General features: G+C 31.7%; 1 protein-coding gene across 4 annotated transcripts in view; it reads left to right on the top strand.

Moving 5' to 3' along the window:
* The window catches only part of MTREX (Mtr4 exosome RNA helicase), a 100947-nt gene that overhangs the window by 28049 nt on the left and 56796 nt on the right, over positions 1 to 16102 (top strand). For all 4 annotated transcript variants that reach the window (XM_081306665.1, XM_081306664.1, XM_081306666.1 and 1 more), the window contains 9 exons: positions 900 to 990; positions 2689 to 2813; positions 3810 to 3908; positions 4505 to 4607; positions 6150 to 6281; positions 7489 to 7568; positions 8948 to 9058; positions 10803 to 10904; positions 13779 to 13904. In XM_081306665.1, the coding sequence (XP_081162791.1) occupies positions 900 to 990; positions 2689 to 2813; positions 3810 to 3908; positions 4505 to 4607; positions 6150 to 6281; positions 7489 to 7568; positions 8948 to 9058; positions 10803 to 10904; positions 13779 to 13904 (969 nt within the window). The remainder of the gene's footprint in view (positions 1 to 899; positions 991 to 2688; positions 2814 to 3809; positions 3909 to 4504; positions 4608 to 6149; positions 6282 to 7488; positions 7569 to 8947; positions 9059 to 10802; positions 10905 to 13778; positions 13905 to 16102) is intronic.

The following is a 16102-nucleotide window of genomic DNA, read 5'->3' as shown; positions in this document are numbered from 1 at the left end:
AATGAATACAATTTATTTTAAAATGTTCTAGTAACATTAAATGTATTCCCAAATTACTGCTACTCCTCATGTTATGTTGTATGGATTCTTTTTTTTCAAGTACTTTAAAGTTTTTACTGTCAGTGACATGAAAATGTTTTGTTGGTTATGTATACATAAGTAGTGGCTCTTTTTGTTCCATGTGATTTTTTTTTCCTCTGCATCGTCTAAGTGTTGATTAAAGTAAGTAAATAATCAGCTTTTTTAAAAATGCAGTATTTAGCCTCTTATAATCATAGTTAAGTTTTGCAATATTTAATAACTAAGGTTTACACATGATTAACTATCTTTACTGTTTGAGGTACTTTTGTTCATACTTTAGTAATATCCTTTCATTTTACAGGAATATAGTATAATAGCATAAATTAAGTTCTGTCTGGAGAGTCAACAAAAAGCATCTCTCACTTTTCATTTTGGTGTTCAGTATAACTTAGGCACCAAATCTATCTATGGAAATTTTCTTTTAACTCCAAAAATAAAAATAATAATAAAAAAGATTGTTACAAAGAGTCTGTGTTGTGAAGTGATGATGCAGTAAACAAGGGGCAAACTGTGGGATCCATTGTCTTAGAAGATAGTTTAACTTTCTTTCAAATCCTAGGAAGTGCAGCCCTTGGGAAAGTGCTGTGCATAAAAGAAAGTGGCTTTATATCCTAGAGAGTAGAGATGATAATGGTTCTCTTCTTGGATTATATTTGATTAGTAATTCAAGTTGAGAAGTCAGAGATATGTAGCCATCTAATATTATTTTAATATATCCAAAGAATATCCAGAATTCCTTAATGGGAAAAATAAAGTTTTTGTCTATTAGATGTTGTGCTAAAATCCTGCTAAATTCCCCTCCCCTTTTTTTTTAATAGATTTTAAGAAGTATGCTGTACAGAGGTTCTGAAGTTATGCGAGAAGTTGCTTGGGTCATTTTTGATGAAATCCATTACATGAGAGATTCAGGTATATTCTACAGTGCTGAGATGTATACCATGTATTTCACTAAAGAATGGTATTAGGAGCGCTGGGGTGGTGGCTTGGTTGTAAAGCACTTGCCTAGTATATGTGAGGCATTGGGTTCAATTCTCAGCACTGCATATAAATAAATAAGGGTCCATTGACAACTAAAAAATATATATGTATGAAAAAGACTCTGACCTTAAAAACAAAGGCATTAAGATTTTGAACCAAAACTGCTCAATTTTGCTTTCAATTTTTGTGTTCCTAGGATTCTAATAAGTTATAGCTTTTTTAAATTGTAGAAATCATCATGAAACATTTTCCTCAGGATTTCAAGTAAAGTTCCTTAATAACTTTTAGTAACTTTTGTTGGGTAAGAAAATACTAATTCAAGCCAGGTGTTGTGGCCCATGCCTATAAATCCCAGGGGCTCCGGAGGCGGAGGCAGGAGGATTTCTAGTTCAGAGCCAGCTTCAGCAATTTATGAGCAAGGCCCTGAATGATTCATAGAGACCCTGTCTCTAAATAAAATACAAAAAAGGCCTGGGGATGTGGCTAAGTGGTTAAGTTCACTCCCCAGTACCAAAAAAGAGAGAATACAAATTCAAATACAGCAAATTAGGCTGGGGATATAGATCAGTGTTAAAGCCTGAGGACTTGGGTTCAATTCCCAATATCACAAAAAAACAAAAACAAAACAAAAAACAACTGGCTTGCTTTTAATACAGAACTCTTTAATATCAGTAACATTAAAGAATTTCTAAAACTTCTTACAAGGTTAACATTCTTGATTTTTATTGTTAGTTTAGTTTTTTACAGTAAACTGAAATGTGTGTTTATGGTAAAAAGTGGAAGTAGGCATGTGAAATAAAAATGAGCAAAGAGAAAAAATTATTTATATCCTTTACTCTGGCTATTACATTACTATAGTGGAAAAGTAAGTATACTGGGAATTTTGGGAGTTCTGAGAGAGTTAATGTTAACAAAGAGGTTTAAAGGATAATGTTTCATATGTACACACTATAAACAGGATTTGATATTTTATTTAAAAGCACAGAATTTGCTGTGTTTTTGATAAAAGTAATAGAATTTAACAAAGTTTTTATTAGTATTTCATCCTTGTCAACTTCACTCTATTAAGCCGTGAACAGAGTGGTTTTGGTTTTAAAATCATGAATCCCATGTTGATTTGTTTATTGTAGGGAGGAAACTGTCAAATTGACTTTCCTGGTTTTTTTCCATTTTAATAAAAACTGACTTATTAGAATTCTGGTGTTCATCAGATCTTTCTTTCATCTTCACAGGACCATTATGGTAATTTAAATGAAAGATGCCATATGGAACAGTAATAATTTTAACTTCCAAATTTGTTTTCATAATTTTCTACAAGCCATTAACCCCAGCTTTTTAAAGTGTAGTGGAAATACTGTTTCCCTGCCTTGTCACTGGGACTCTGAAGGAAAGGATTCAATCTGGAACTGCTTTTTTTTTTTCAGGCTATTTCAGAGTAGATGGTGTTTTAATGTACCAACTTTCTAATTCATAGCTTCATGATGAAAAGTAGTTTTCAGTAGGTTTTGTTGCTAAAAATATGCTTGTGTAAAGTGTTCTGCATTTTAAATTACTAAGCTTAAGAGAAAATAATTTTAGATAATTATCACCAGAATGTCATTGAATTCCAGGGTATATTTATTTTTTCAGAGCGTGGCGTAGTATGGGAGGAAACTATTATTTTGCTTCCTGATAATGTTCACTACGTCTTTCTTTCGGCTACTATTCCAAATGCCCGACAGTTTGCTGAATGGATTTGCCATTTACATAAACAGGTATTTTCTTTCTCTCTTGATGATGCTATTATTTTTACAGATTGGCCTTACTGTACTTTTCTTCTAATGCTATTCAGATTAGAATAGCCTTACTATTTCTTATACAAGTAGCTTATCAAAATCATCTAACTTTTTAGAAATGCTGATTTCCTAGTCCCATCTCAAACCCTTGGAAGATAGATTTTTTTCTAATTTTCTAAGTTAATCCTGATTATCCACCAGGTTTGGAAATGACTGTATTTATTCTGACAATGAGACACAAATACAAAGTAGAGTTTCTTTCCTCTTAAGGCTTTGGTACCTAGTGGTCTCTTGAACATTTAATTTGATTTGATTTTTCCCATGTAACATTGTCACACTTTCTTTTGTTTCCATTTTCTTTGCTAGTGCAGATTTAGTGTGTGTCCAGGCTCTTGTAACAATTATTTGTTTATGCATACTGAATTTTTTTTGCCCTTAATTTTTCCTCTGCACTAATATCCTCATGAAAAATTATTTTTAACCTATTTATGAGCACTCCTATAGAAGGTTTTTAATACTCTCCCACCCAATGTTGCCTAAAGGAGAGAAACCCAGTGGATCTAGATCTGCTGGGATAGCTAGATCAGTCTGCTGCTTTAGAAAGATTTTGAAAAACATTTGTGGGATACAAAAAGTTCATTTACCTCAGGAATCCTTTGTATCACCATATTATTCCATAGAAACAGAGCATGTTCTGTGTACTTACATTATCCCAGGAGTAGGTAATGGGTACTTGAAATATAGGATCACCAATTAGGGAATTGGTGAATTGAGACAGTCTTGTATGATTTTGGTAGACTTAATTTTTCCTCTTTCCTCTTAACTAGTTTTAAAAATATTCTTTTAAAGTATTTTATTTTTGCATGCTTAAGTCACCATTTTAATTACATGAGATCTTTTGGATGGGTCAAATGTACATTTTTATGTTGAGGAGATAAAAAGTTTGTATATGTAATTATTTCTTTCTTTTTACAGCCTTGTCATGTCATTTACACGGATTATAGGCCTACTCCATTGCAACACTACATTTTTCCAGCAGGGGGAGATGGCCTTCACCTTGTGGTTGATGAAAATGTAAGGGTTTGTCATTCTGTCATACTTCATTATCTTGTTTTTCCTTGATATTAAACTAGAGAAAAATGGCAGAGATGCATATTTTTTTTCTCAAATAGTTTTGCATTCCAAAATTTATTTTTTTAAATATTTTTATTTCAGAATTTGTATTTGATGCCAGGCATTGTGGGACATGCATTTAGTTTCAGCTACTTGGGAGGCTGAGGCAGAACCATTGCTTAGTCCCAGGAATTTTAGGCCAACCTGGGCAACCTAGCAAGACCCTGGCTTAAAAATAAATAAATAAAATTATATTTGAGATTTGCATTTTTCTTATACATGAATTTTCCTATCTTCCTTTTCTAGTATTTAAAAACGTCTGAGAATTGAAGCTCTAGATGTGTTTCAGATGTTTTATGCCTTGCTTTTCAAAATTCCATTCCTTCTTATTACCTTTTATTACCTCTCATCAAGGATTATGTTTTAATTATTTTAGTAACCTTTGTTTTATTTATTGTTAAATTGTTTTTATTATTTGATTAAGCTTTGGTTTGAGTTATGAAAAACATTTGAAGTATGATTAAATGTAAATTACTTAAAAAGATCTTTGATTTCAGGGTGACTTCAGAGAAGACAATTTTAATACTGCAATGCAAGTGCTTCGAGATGCAGGTGATTTGGCAAAAGGAGACCAGAAGGGGCGGAAAGGAGGAACAAAAGGTAATTTGGAACTTTGTTTCAAGAGGATTTTACACGTAAATTGTATATTCAAATTATTCCAATATTTTATGTCTTTAATGTTTTTCTCAGGAATCTATTTAGAGACCTAGATGATATATAGCAAAATTGAATGAATAAAGATTGATCTCTACATTAATTTTGATGTAATTTGAATAAAATAGAAGTCACCCAATTAAAGTGTACAATTCAGTGGTTTTTAGTAAATTCACGTTATTATCGAAGCTTTTTAATATTTACACATAATTCACATACTATGAAATCCGTTATTTTAAAATACATAACTTGGAAGTTTTTAGTATATTCTTTGAGTTTTAAAACCATGACCACTATGTAATTCCAAAATATTTTTATCAACCTTGAAATAATTCCTGCATACATTAGCAGTCGTTATCCATCTTATTCACTCCTTATTTTATTTATTTATTCTGTGGACTTAGGCAATTACTAATCTACTTTCTGTCTATGGATTTGCCTTTCTGTACAGGTCATATAAATGGAAATCAAAAGTGGTCTTTTGTGACTGGCTTCTTAAAGTTTTTAAGATTCATTCCACTTATACTGTGTGTCAGTACTTCATTCTTTTTTATGGTCAAATAACATTCCATTCTATGAATAATACCACATTTTATTTCTCCATTCACCAGTGAATGAACATTTGGGTTTCTAGTTTTTGATTGTTATGAATAATGTTGCTGTAAACATTCTCTTATGTACTGCATGTTCTTGCAAGAATATATGTGTTTTATTTTTTCCTTGTTATGTACCTAGGAGTAAACTGATGGGTCATATGAAAGGAATATGTTTAACCTTTGGAGGACTACCAAATTATTTTCCAAAATGGCTTCACCATATTACATTCCCATTAGAGTGTATAAGGGTTCCACTAAGTTGCTGAGGCTTGCTTTGAACTTGCTATCCTCCTGCCTTAGCCCCTGGTATTACAGACATATACCACTCTGCCCTGTTCTCCGCATTCTTGCTAGTATTTAGTGTTTTGTGTCTATTTGAGTTTTGTGTCTATGCATGTAAATGTCAAGTGATATTTCTGTGTGGTTTGATATACATTCCCCTGATTGACTAGTGATTTTAAGCAATCTTTTATATGCTCATTGGTCATTTGTACATCTTTGAAGAAATGTCTATTTCTTAAACTTTGTCCACTTGTAAATTAGATTGTTTGGCTCTGTTGTAAAACTTCTTTTTCTATTCTGGATTTTAGACCTTTATTAGACGGATGATTTGTAATATTTTTTTGTGTTTGGATGGGAGTTTTTTTCTTTTACTTTATTAATGAAGTCCATTAAAGTATGAATGTTTTTCATTTTGATGAAATCTAGTAGTAGATTATTTTCCTTTTATTGCTTTTGTTTTTGGTGTCATATCTAAGAATACTTTGTCTGACTTAAGATTATCAAGATTTTATCCCATATATTAAGAGCTTTATAGTTTTAGCTTTTATGTTTAGGTCTGTCATCCATTTTTAATTAATTTTGGTGTATGGTTTATCTACTTTTTTTGTAGGACCATCAAATGTGTTCAAGATAGTGAAAATGATTATGGAAAGAAATTTTCAACCTGTAATTATTTTCAGTTTTAGTAAGAAGGATTGTGAAGCTTATGCTCTTCAAATGACCAAATTAGATTTCAACACAGGTACTACATAATTTGTCTGTAGTTTTAATGTGGTGTGAAAATTAATGTAAAATATATTTCTAGTAATGTATCTGTTGTTACTTAGTACTCAGAATGTTTGAAAAGTTTTAAGAGACCCTTGCTTTAAATTTCTTTCTTCACTACTCTCTTTTATTAATAAAGATAAGTATTAAGCTTTATATTATTCCCAGATAACTCTATGGAGAAACATTAAAATCATACCATCTTTCTTTTCATTGCAGTTGGTTATTGTGGTTCTCTCTTCTGCTTCTTAAGAATTAGTCTCTTGATCAGACTACCTTGTCTTATAAATGTTGTGCTTCATTCCTAATAGGTCACTAACTATGTTGAAACTGAAAGTAGTAAAAACTTCTAGGAATATATATTCACTATGAATATACCTCACTAGCCTAGCCAAGAATTGCAGTTGTGATTAATACTAGCCGAGTTGTCATTCAGTTCTGCTGATTCATATGCAGTTCTTATAGTGAGTAGTAAATGATATCTTGAATCATCCAAAAATCAAATTTCCATTTTATTGTTTTTTTTATCAAGATAGAAATTGCTTTCTTTCTTTCTTTTTCTTTCTCTTTCCCTCCCTCCCTCCCTTTCTCTTTCTCTCTGTCTCTTTTCCATGGGTAAAAGTAAAACGACAGATGGTAACTACACAGCTTCCTAATGCCAATATTTTTTGAGTGAATTGCTCTGCTTAGAAGTGTTTTCTCTAAAATATCAGTGCCAAAAATGATAAAAGTTTCAAGATTATATGTTGATTAATTTAACAAATATTTATTGAGTAATTATTTGATAGTACAAGAAAACAGTCCAGTGATTAAGAGCATGGGCTTTGGTATTGTTACTCTTAACAGTTAATAGCAGTGTTGATTATATACACTAAACCTCACTTAATAAAAGGTGGGTAATAATAAAAGGTGGGTAATAATAGTTGTTTTGTCCTATTTTGTTAGAAATAGGTGTTACTTGTAAAGCACTTAGTGTAGTTATTTTTTACTATTTTTATTTGCTTTTTTCCTGAATTTAGTCTTCTAGATACATTTTGAGAGACAGTAAATTTTATTAATTATGTGGTGATTTTTATCTGCTTCTTAAGCACTGATTCTTTACTCTGTAGACTCCTATTGTAATGTGTGAAGTTTGATATCAGACTCATTTTAATATTTATGTGCCCTTGAATTTTCTCTCTTAGACGAAGAAAAGAAGATGGTTGAAGAAGTATTCAGTAATGCAATTGACTGCTTGTCTGATGAAGATAAAAAACTCCCTCAGGTAAGTTTTTAAAATTACCAAGTGTAGATGTTAATAAATGGCGTATATTAGCTTTTGTTACAGTGTAGCACTGCTTGTACTTTGCAGCCTTGTATACTGAAATGATACCTTAATTTGTATTTTAAAGTGCTGAAAAGGTAACTGGAGAAAAGATTTGGGAGCTTTTCACAAAAAAAAAAAAAAAAAAAGCAAAACATGATCTGAATATTACTGCTTTTGTTGCCACATTATGAAATTTTTAGTGCTAGTACAATTTCTTAATTCATAAGAATACCAAATACAACAAAACAAGAGAGTACCTAATCAAAATTATGTTTAGTGAGGAAATTAACACTATTTTACTGTAATCATGTTTTTCTTTTGAACGTTGAAATTGCCTGAGAATTCTAAAATATGCTGATACTTAGGTGCCACTCACAGAGATTCTGATTTGATGGCTCTGGTTTCTATACTGTTACTAGATTTCTTTCAAAAACTCCCTATGTGATTCAACTATATATCCAAAACTGAAAACTACTACTTTAGATCAACATAGTACATGAAACTTTTGTTATATGAAGACAAATATTTGGAGTAATACTCTGCTATACAAATGAATGCTTGATTAGTAAGGGATTTATCTAAGACTTATAATAGCATGTTTGTTGACCTTTAAAATGGTATTCATAAATCTGTTTTGTAATTTTTCTTCTCAACTGAATTATTAGTATAAAAGGAAAGAGCCATATCTTTATACAAAACTTTGTTATCTTAACACACTTCTAATAGTAGGTATTTGATGTTGTTTTATAGATGTTAATGATTATGTGTTTATTTTTAAATGAAGTTCATATTTATGTTAAGTCTGGTCATAGTTATTTTTCTTGCTTATGAATGACCAGTTACATTTTAGGTTTGTTTGTTTATTTTTTAAGATACAGAGTTTCACCCTTTTGCCCAGACAGCTCTGAATTCTAGATTAATCCTTCTACATCAGCTTTCATAGTAGCTTGAACTATAGGCACATACCAACATGCTGGTCTGTTAATTTATTTTGCACAGATAAACTCTATTCTCTTAGCTCATGATTATTTTGGAGGAGATGAAATGATCCTGAAAATTTTGAGGCATCAAAGGATTTGTGAAATTTATTCACACATACTTATCATGTTATAGATAAAGGAAGGCCAGAGTTTGTTTATATTTTAAGTTAAATAATCTGGCAATATGGGGTTTGGGTTTTGCTTTTATTCTGATAAGATTTTATGAAAAGGTTTTTATTCTGAAAACATTTTATGCTTTCTTTAAACAAAACATTCTTTTTAATTACCCATTTTTTTCTTAATATTTAGTTTAACATTTTAAAATGTCCTATCATAAATGTTATTCGAATATCACAGGTTGAACATGTACTTCCTCTTTTGAAGCGAGGGATTGGTATTCACCATGGTGGTTTACTTCCTATTTTGAAAGAAACTATAGAAATTCTCTTTTCTGAAGGATTGATAAAGGTATGGTTTTATTTTTATTTGTAATGCCACTGAATTGTGTCCTATAGACAGTTTGAAGACTACAGTTAACATTGTTTGTGAGCAGTTTTATTTTGTTTCTTCTGTGTGGGGGATTGAACCCAGGACCTCACACATGGCTAACCAAGCACTCTATCACTGAGCTATCCTCACAACCTCTCTCCGCAGTGTTTTGATTTTTGTGTTTATTCTTAAAGAATAAATTTTGGCATGCAGATTAAAAAAGAAATGTTTCCTTAAAGTAAGAAATAGTATCGCTATTGAATACCTTTTGGAGAAGGTGCTGTCTACTTATTAGACATGGAGTCGATTTAATAAGTGAACTTCTTCCTACTGATTAAGAGGACTCATTTAAAGAAGACAAGAACTGCTTGATAAAGTTAGGAAAGAGAGGACTGGGGTTGTAGCTCAGCAGTAGAGCACTCGCCTCACACATGCAAGACTCTGGGTTCGATCCTCAGCACCACTAAAAATAATTAAGTGAAATAAAAGTATTTAAAAAAAAGAATTAGGAAAGAGAGTTATAGAATGTTTTGATTGAACCCTTGGAGAGTCTAATTTGATTTTCTAAAAAAATTACATTGATGCTTGAACCCAGAGGGTTATAGTTTCACATTGGAAACAAGAGCTTCTATAAGACTCACCAATTATTTTATATTTAAAAATCATTAAAATTTTAAAAAGGATGGAGCTTTATTGAGAATTTTAAAGCCTTACATAGAATTTTTTTAAGAAATAATTTTTCATCCTGAAGAATGTATTTGAGGTACTTTTTTGAGGGGGGCCAGGGTATCAGGGATTGAACTCGGGGACACTCAACCACTGAGTCATATCCCCAGCCCTATTTTGTATTTTATTTAGAGACAGAGTCTCACTGAGTTGCTTAGTGCCTCATTATTACTAAGGCTGGCTTTGAATTCACGAATTCAGAGACAATCCTCCTGTCTCTCCCTCCCAAGGTGCTAGAATTACAGGTTTGAGTTACTTTAATAAAGATTTGGTAATGTTTATACTGGATCTTAATAAGTCCCTTTTTTCCCTTCTAGATTATAAATTTGTGAAGTTTTACTTTTAAAGGATCTTTTTAAAAAAGTATGAATGATAGTTGTTTGTTGTAAAATTCAATTAATTATAAATAAAATAAAAAGTGAAAGGTATGCATTCCTTTCATTTCCCACAAATACCTTCATTCCTTTTAGCCAATGAATAGTATTCTTTAAAGTATTATCTTTCCTATTGAGGACAATTTGGTGTCTTAGTGACATGTACATATATCTTTTTATGCTTCAACTATTTTTGTTGGTGCAATCTTAGTTGTGATCCTAAAGACTGAGTCTGACCTCCCCTGAGATCACAGTGTTGAAGTGATTTCCAGATCTCTTGTATTATTAGTGAAGAAGCCAGGAAATTTTGCAGTATGTGTTTAGAAAAACATTGTACAGTTTGAAGCTTTTTTAGACAAGTTGAGAGAATTCTCGTTACCGCCACTAGAATTTAGAATAGACTGTTTTCCTTGAACTAAAAAATTAGGGGATACAAGGGACATCAAATAATATCTAATACTTTTGTATGCAAAATATTGCAATACATTTGCAAATAGCATCTTCTGTTATTTTTGTAGGATCTCATTAAATAATTAAAAATTATTGATAGTTTTTTACTCCTGACAATTGTAAGACTGATTTTTATCTTAAAATACATGTTTAATTATGTATTATTTGTTTAGGCCTTATTTGCCACAGAGACTTTTGCTATGGGAATTAACATGCCAGCTAGAACTGTTTTATTTACAAATGCCCGTAAATTTGATGGGAAGGATTTCCGATGGGTGAGTAAAGTAATTCATATATTGAAATAACTTTGATTTTTGTTTTACCTAAAATGACTTTGCTTTGGAGATTTTTCAGTCCCAAATACTTAATTGTACCTGAGCTTATATGGTGGAGATTCCTTAATTTGAAAAAACCTTAAAATAATAAAACACTAATGACCAACATGATGCTCAAAAAATTTTGGCTTTTGGAGCAGTTCAGAGTTTTGTATTAGGGTTGCTAAACTGATAAAGTCTATACATGTTCCAAAATCCAAATTCCAAACATTTCTGATATGGGATATAGAAATCTGTACAAATTACAGATTTGAAATCTAAATATTAATCAAGAGTAAACCATGGATCCCTTATCTATCCAGTGACTCCCTGAAGCTCCTTTGGATGGAGTTTGGTGATGGGAGATAAGTTATTTTTGAATTCTTTTAAACATTTTAAATCTAGAATGTTCATTTCTTAAAAGTTTAAGGTATGTAAAACACCCCTATTACAATGGCTATTTACAGCTCACTGTTTTCCCCTTCGAGTATAAAATAGAAGTTCTAATGGGTTTACATACATATTTTCTTAAACACAGAACAAAATAGAGTTGGGAGCATGGGTGAAACAGTGAACTGGGGTAAATAGTAAATCTTAAATACAGAGAAAAATGCCCCATTCATCAAGCAGTTACCAAGGTTAGATACTGGGATGCTAATGTAAAATCAAGAACTAAAAAAAACCCAACTTTAAAGATAATAGTACCACATGAAAGTTACATGCAACATGTCTATAATCTTATATCTAAATATTATAGATGCTCTGAGAAGTATTTATAGAAGGATAATATTGTAAGAAGGGAAGTCAGTTGTATGACTCATTAGAGTCAGGGGAGACTTCATAGAGAAGGTAGTTCTTTACTATCACCAGATGCGTCTTTATCAGGAAGGCAGTGAAGCACTGGTAATGGTGAAAAGCAGTGATAAACGAAAATTTTCCACATTGAGTATTCAGTATGAGCCAAAGAGACATTTAGTATAACATTTGGGGAGAATTATGAGTAGTCCTTTACTTAACCTTTTATCTTTGAAATTTATCATTGATTCTTAATATAATTTCTCCGTGATTCTTTTCAGCTTTAGAGATGTTTCAGGCAGTAATTGCTAATCATCAAAACCCTGACAAGTACCCATGGTAGAAGTGTAATAACAACAGTGTTTTTCTTGATTTGTTTTGTTTCAAAATGTATTAGATACTATAAAATAAAGAGAAATTTAAGCATAGTGGGCCATGTCAATTCTCTAGACATTTTTTACATACCCTTCTAAAATGTTTTTAACTTACTTTTTTAAATTGAAAGGAGTGATTTATGTAGAATATGATTTTAATTATAAAGAGCTATCTTTCGTGTTTTGTATTTTAAATTAATGTAATTTTTGTTTTCCATAGTCTAACAGCTTAAAATTAAGAGAATTCTATGTGTAAAATTGATGCTATAAGAAAATACACACTAAGTCTTTTGTAACTTGATCCTTGGCATTCTTTGTCCTTTTGTGGGAAATGTTATAGTTTGGATACGAGGTGTCCCCCAAAAGCTCATGTGTGAGACAATGTAAGAAGACTTTGGGGCTGTGAAAGTCTTAACCTAGTCAGTGAATCACTGATGGTATTAACTGAGCAGTGGCTGGAGGCAGGTGGGGTGTGGCTGGAGGAAGTGATTAATTGGGGGCATGGCCATGGGGTATATATTTTCTGTCTGGAGAGTGGAGTTTTTCTTTCTCTGCTTTCTGATCAAAATGTGAGCTATTTATTTCCCTCTGCCACACTCTTCTGCCATGATGTTCTGCCTCACCTAGAGCCCCATGAAATGGACCAGCCTTCTATGGACGAGGACTTTTCCTCCCCTAAAATTGTTCTAGTCGGGTCCTTTAGTCACAGCAGGGAAATAGCTGACTAAAACAAGTAATACAAGATCTCAGGATAAGGGTAAGTAAGGAGCTGAATTTAACAAAGCAGCCTCTTCTTCATGATTCAAGATCATAATTTCCTAATTATGATTTTAAAATTATCATTGATGCCCTTTGATCCTGTTGATTTTTATTGGATGTTTTTTAAAAAAATGTTTTGATGCTTATAAGAGTTGCTATTTTTGTTGTTTTTACAGTACTTCCCTTGTTCTAAGATAACTGATCTATTCTTATTTGATGCTATAAGTAGTATGCCTTCCTATGAGCATAGTGTTTCTTCACTCTTTTTGAGTTTTTTTTTTTAGTGGAATTCAGACTTATACATGTATTTATACAAATAACTATTCCCAGTGTTCATGTGGTTCAGTGCTGCTTTGAAAGGTTGCATATGAAAGATTCCTAATGTTTCTCCACTTGTTTATCCTCAGTGGCAGATGAATTGTACCAAATCCCAAGCATATATATCAAGAATTGTGCCTTTTTAAATTGTAGTTTTAATTTTATCTTAATCTCACTTCAGATTTAGAAAATTAATTATGGTCAAGTCACTATTTATATTTGGTTGAGTTTGGTTCATTGTTTGCTTTTTCAGATTTCTCTGTTTTTCAGACTATTAGACTGAAAGTTTTTTTTTTTTTTTTTAAACACCAGTGAATAAGCCAGTATTTCCTGGTAGCTATGGTGTATTTGAAAGCATGAATCAGCAGTTACTGGCTTAGAGCTAAAATTTAGTTTTGTAACATTATTCTCAAGTGTTTTGCATTTGGGAACTTTTACTTAAATTTTTCTATAAGTTCATGTTGTTTTAAATCGTGTTTTCTTCCTTGGAATGTAGAAATTTTATTTGTACAATTTAAAATAAAAATTCAAGAACATGGGGGAAAAAAAGGAGTTTCTCCTAAACTCTATTTTAATTGTGTTCATTCAGATTTCCTCTGGTGAATACATTCAGATGTCTGGTCGTGCTGGAAGGAGAGGAATGGATGATAGAGGAATTGTAATTCTTATGGTAGATGAAAAGATGAGCCCAACAATTGGAAAACAACTACTTAAGGTAACTGAGTTAAGGTTCCATGCTTTTACAAGAATTGTAGAAATATACTTCAGGAGCAACTTCACAATTAGTTGTGTCAGTTCAAGTACCTTTCTAAAAGTAGATGATTTTCATTGAACTATTTAAATTTAGGTAGGTAGAAGAAAATAACCACTCAAAATACTGATACCTTGCATTGTACTTCAGCTAAAAGATGAAGAGCAGCTTATACAATGGAGGTGGCTGGGAAGATGCCCAAAGAGGGCAGAAATGTTTACTTCAACCTCCAGATTTAGGATACCTCTATTTGCTTCCTCCACTGTACAAGTTGCAGTTTACCTATCTGATAGGAAGTGGGACACATAATATTGATGTTTTGGACAGTCATCTTCCTCAATCTTTTCAAGCCCAAATGCTTTAATAAATTCATCTAGCAAATATACTTTTACAGTTCACTTTGTTAATTATAAATATCTTAATCATAAATTTGTATTTTAAGCTTTATTGAAAATTAGCTTTTTATTTTGTTTGCTTAGTTTTTGAGTTTTGGATGGTTGAGGAATTTTCCAGAAGTTTAACTGCTTGCTTTCCTTCTTTATTTAGTAAGAAGTCCTTAGAGAAAACATAATAAGATAGGAAACATAAAATGAACTAAACACGTAACATTAATTGCTAGCCAATTAGCTCCTCAAATGAAGCTGTAAAACATTTTAAGTTACACCTATGTCTATATGTATCAAATAGATTTCTGTTTAACTTCTAAAACTTGGGAAGAATTTACATTGGGTAGTTATTACATACATATATCAAGGGAAAATTAGATAAAGATGTCATGTATATTTTTCTTTGTTTTTATAAAAGTGAAGACAAAGCATGACTGTACATATTCATAATGGTCATATGGTATCATGTTTTCAGTTTTAAACATCAACACTTGAAAGCCTTTTTACAAGGATTCATATAACTTTAATTCTTCATGGAAGGAAAATTATACAAGACCAAAAATTTGTATTATTATTCTCTTTGACAAGTGGCAGATGTAACAAGTACTGTTTTTCTTTCCTTGTATTATATGTATGAAAAGAACAGAATCAGGTTGCCACATTGTAGGAGGTAATGTTTTTAGGATAGCATCTGGTTCTTTAAGTACAGTTTCATTCCATTCACTTGACATTTCTGGATTTGTTGCTCTGTAAGTGTAAAGATCTGTTGTCTTTCATTTAATTCTTAGAACATTTTCAGCAACCCAAGAAAGAAACCCTCTACTTCTTAATAGTCACTCTCCTTCACTACTAAGATCTGGCTTCTTAAGTTCTAGACAGCTACTAATCTTTCTGTTTCTATAGATTAGCTTATACTGAACATTTCAGATGAACAGGCTCATATAAAATGTGGCCTCCTGTATCTGTCTTTGTTTGCTTAATGTAATGTTTTTAAGTTTCATCTTGTTGTCTCATGTGTTAGTACTTCATTTCTATTTTATCAGTGAATATTCCATTGTATGGGTATACTACACTGTGTGTGTGTGTGTGTGTGTGTGTGTGTGTGTGTGTGTGTACATTGCTTGATTGATTTCGGTACCAAGAGGGAATTTATATAGTCATATATTACTGCTGAATAGAGAAGTGATCCCAATGTCACAATGAAATTATGGTTAAGAAGATTCTTTTAACAGAATCTTAGATTCATCATACTAAATAAATTGAAATTGAAACTAGAACAGTTAAAATGGTAGTGTAATTTAGGTATGATTTGATGAACCACTGAACTGAAATGGTAGCAATGGTAAGAAAGCAAAAACTAATCTGGAATGTATTGAGGAAATAATCTGTAATGATTAATTAAAAGGAAGGGGGAAAAAAAGAAGAAAGAACTCCTAAATTATAACTTAAGTGAGAAACTCATTTTCCTTTAATCTATGAGAGAAATAAGTTGGTTAGATAGGGAAAAAACAAGAGAGATTTTATTTTAAATAGTATAACTATCTTATTTTTCATTCAAACTGGAATACTGTAAGATTAAAGGAAGGGGCTATTAGTAATTCAGTTCAATAGGGAAAGGTGGGACTACCTTGGGCTTACTTGGATACAGTGTCAGAATCTATGCTGAATTTCTGGTGACTGAAAATTCAATTGTGTGTCTTGTATAGCAGTTAAAAATACAGAAGCATGGACTGTGGTTGTAGTTCAGTGGTAGAGCACTTGCCTTGCACATGTGAG

This window comes from Spermophilus citellus (genome assembly GCF_964194105.1).
Source record: "Spermophilus citellus genome assembly, chromosome: 1".
NCBI lineage: Eukaryota > Metazoa > Chordata > Mammalia > Rodentia > Sciuridae > Spermophilus > Spermophilus citellus.
Note: the sequence above shows the minus strand (reverse complement) of the source record. Positions and strands in the feature narration are given on the sequence as shown.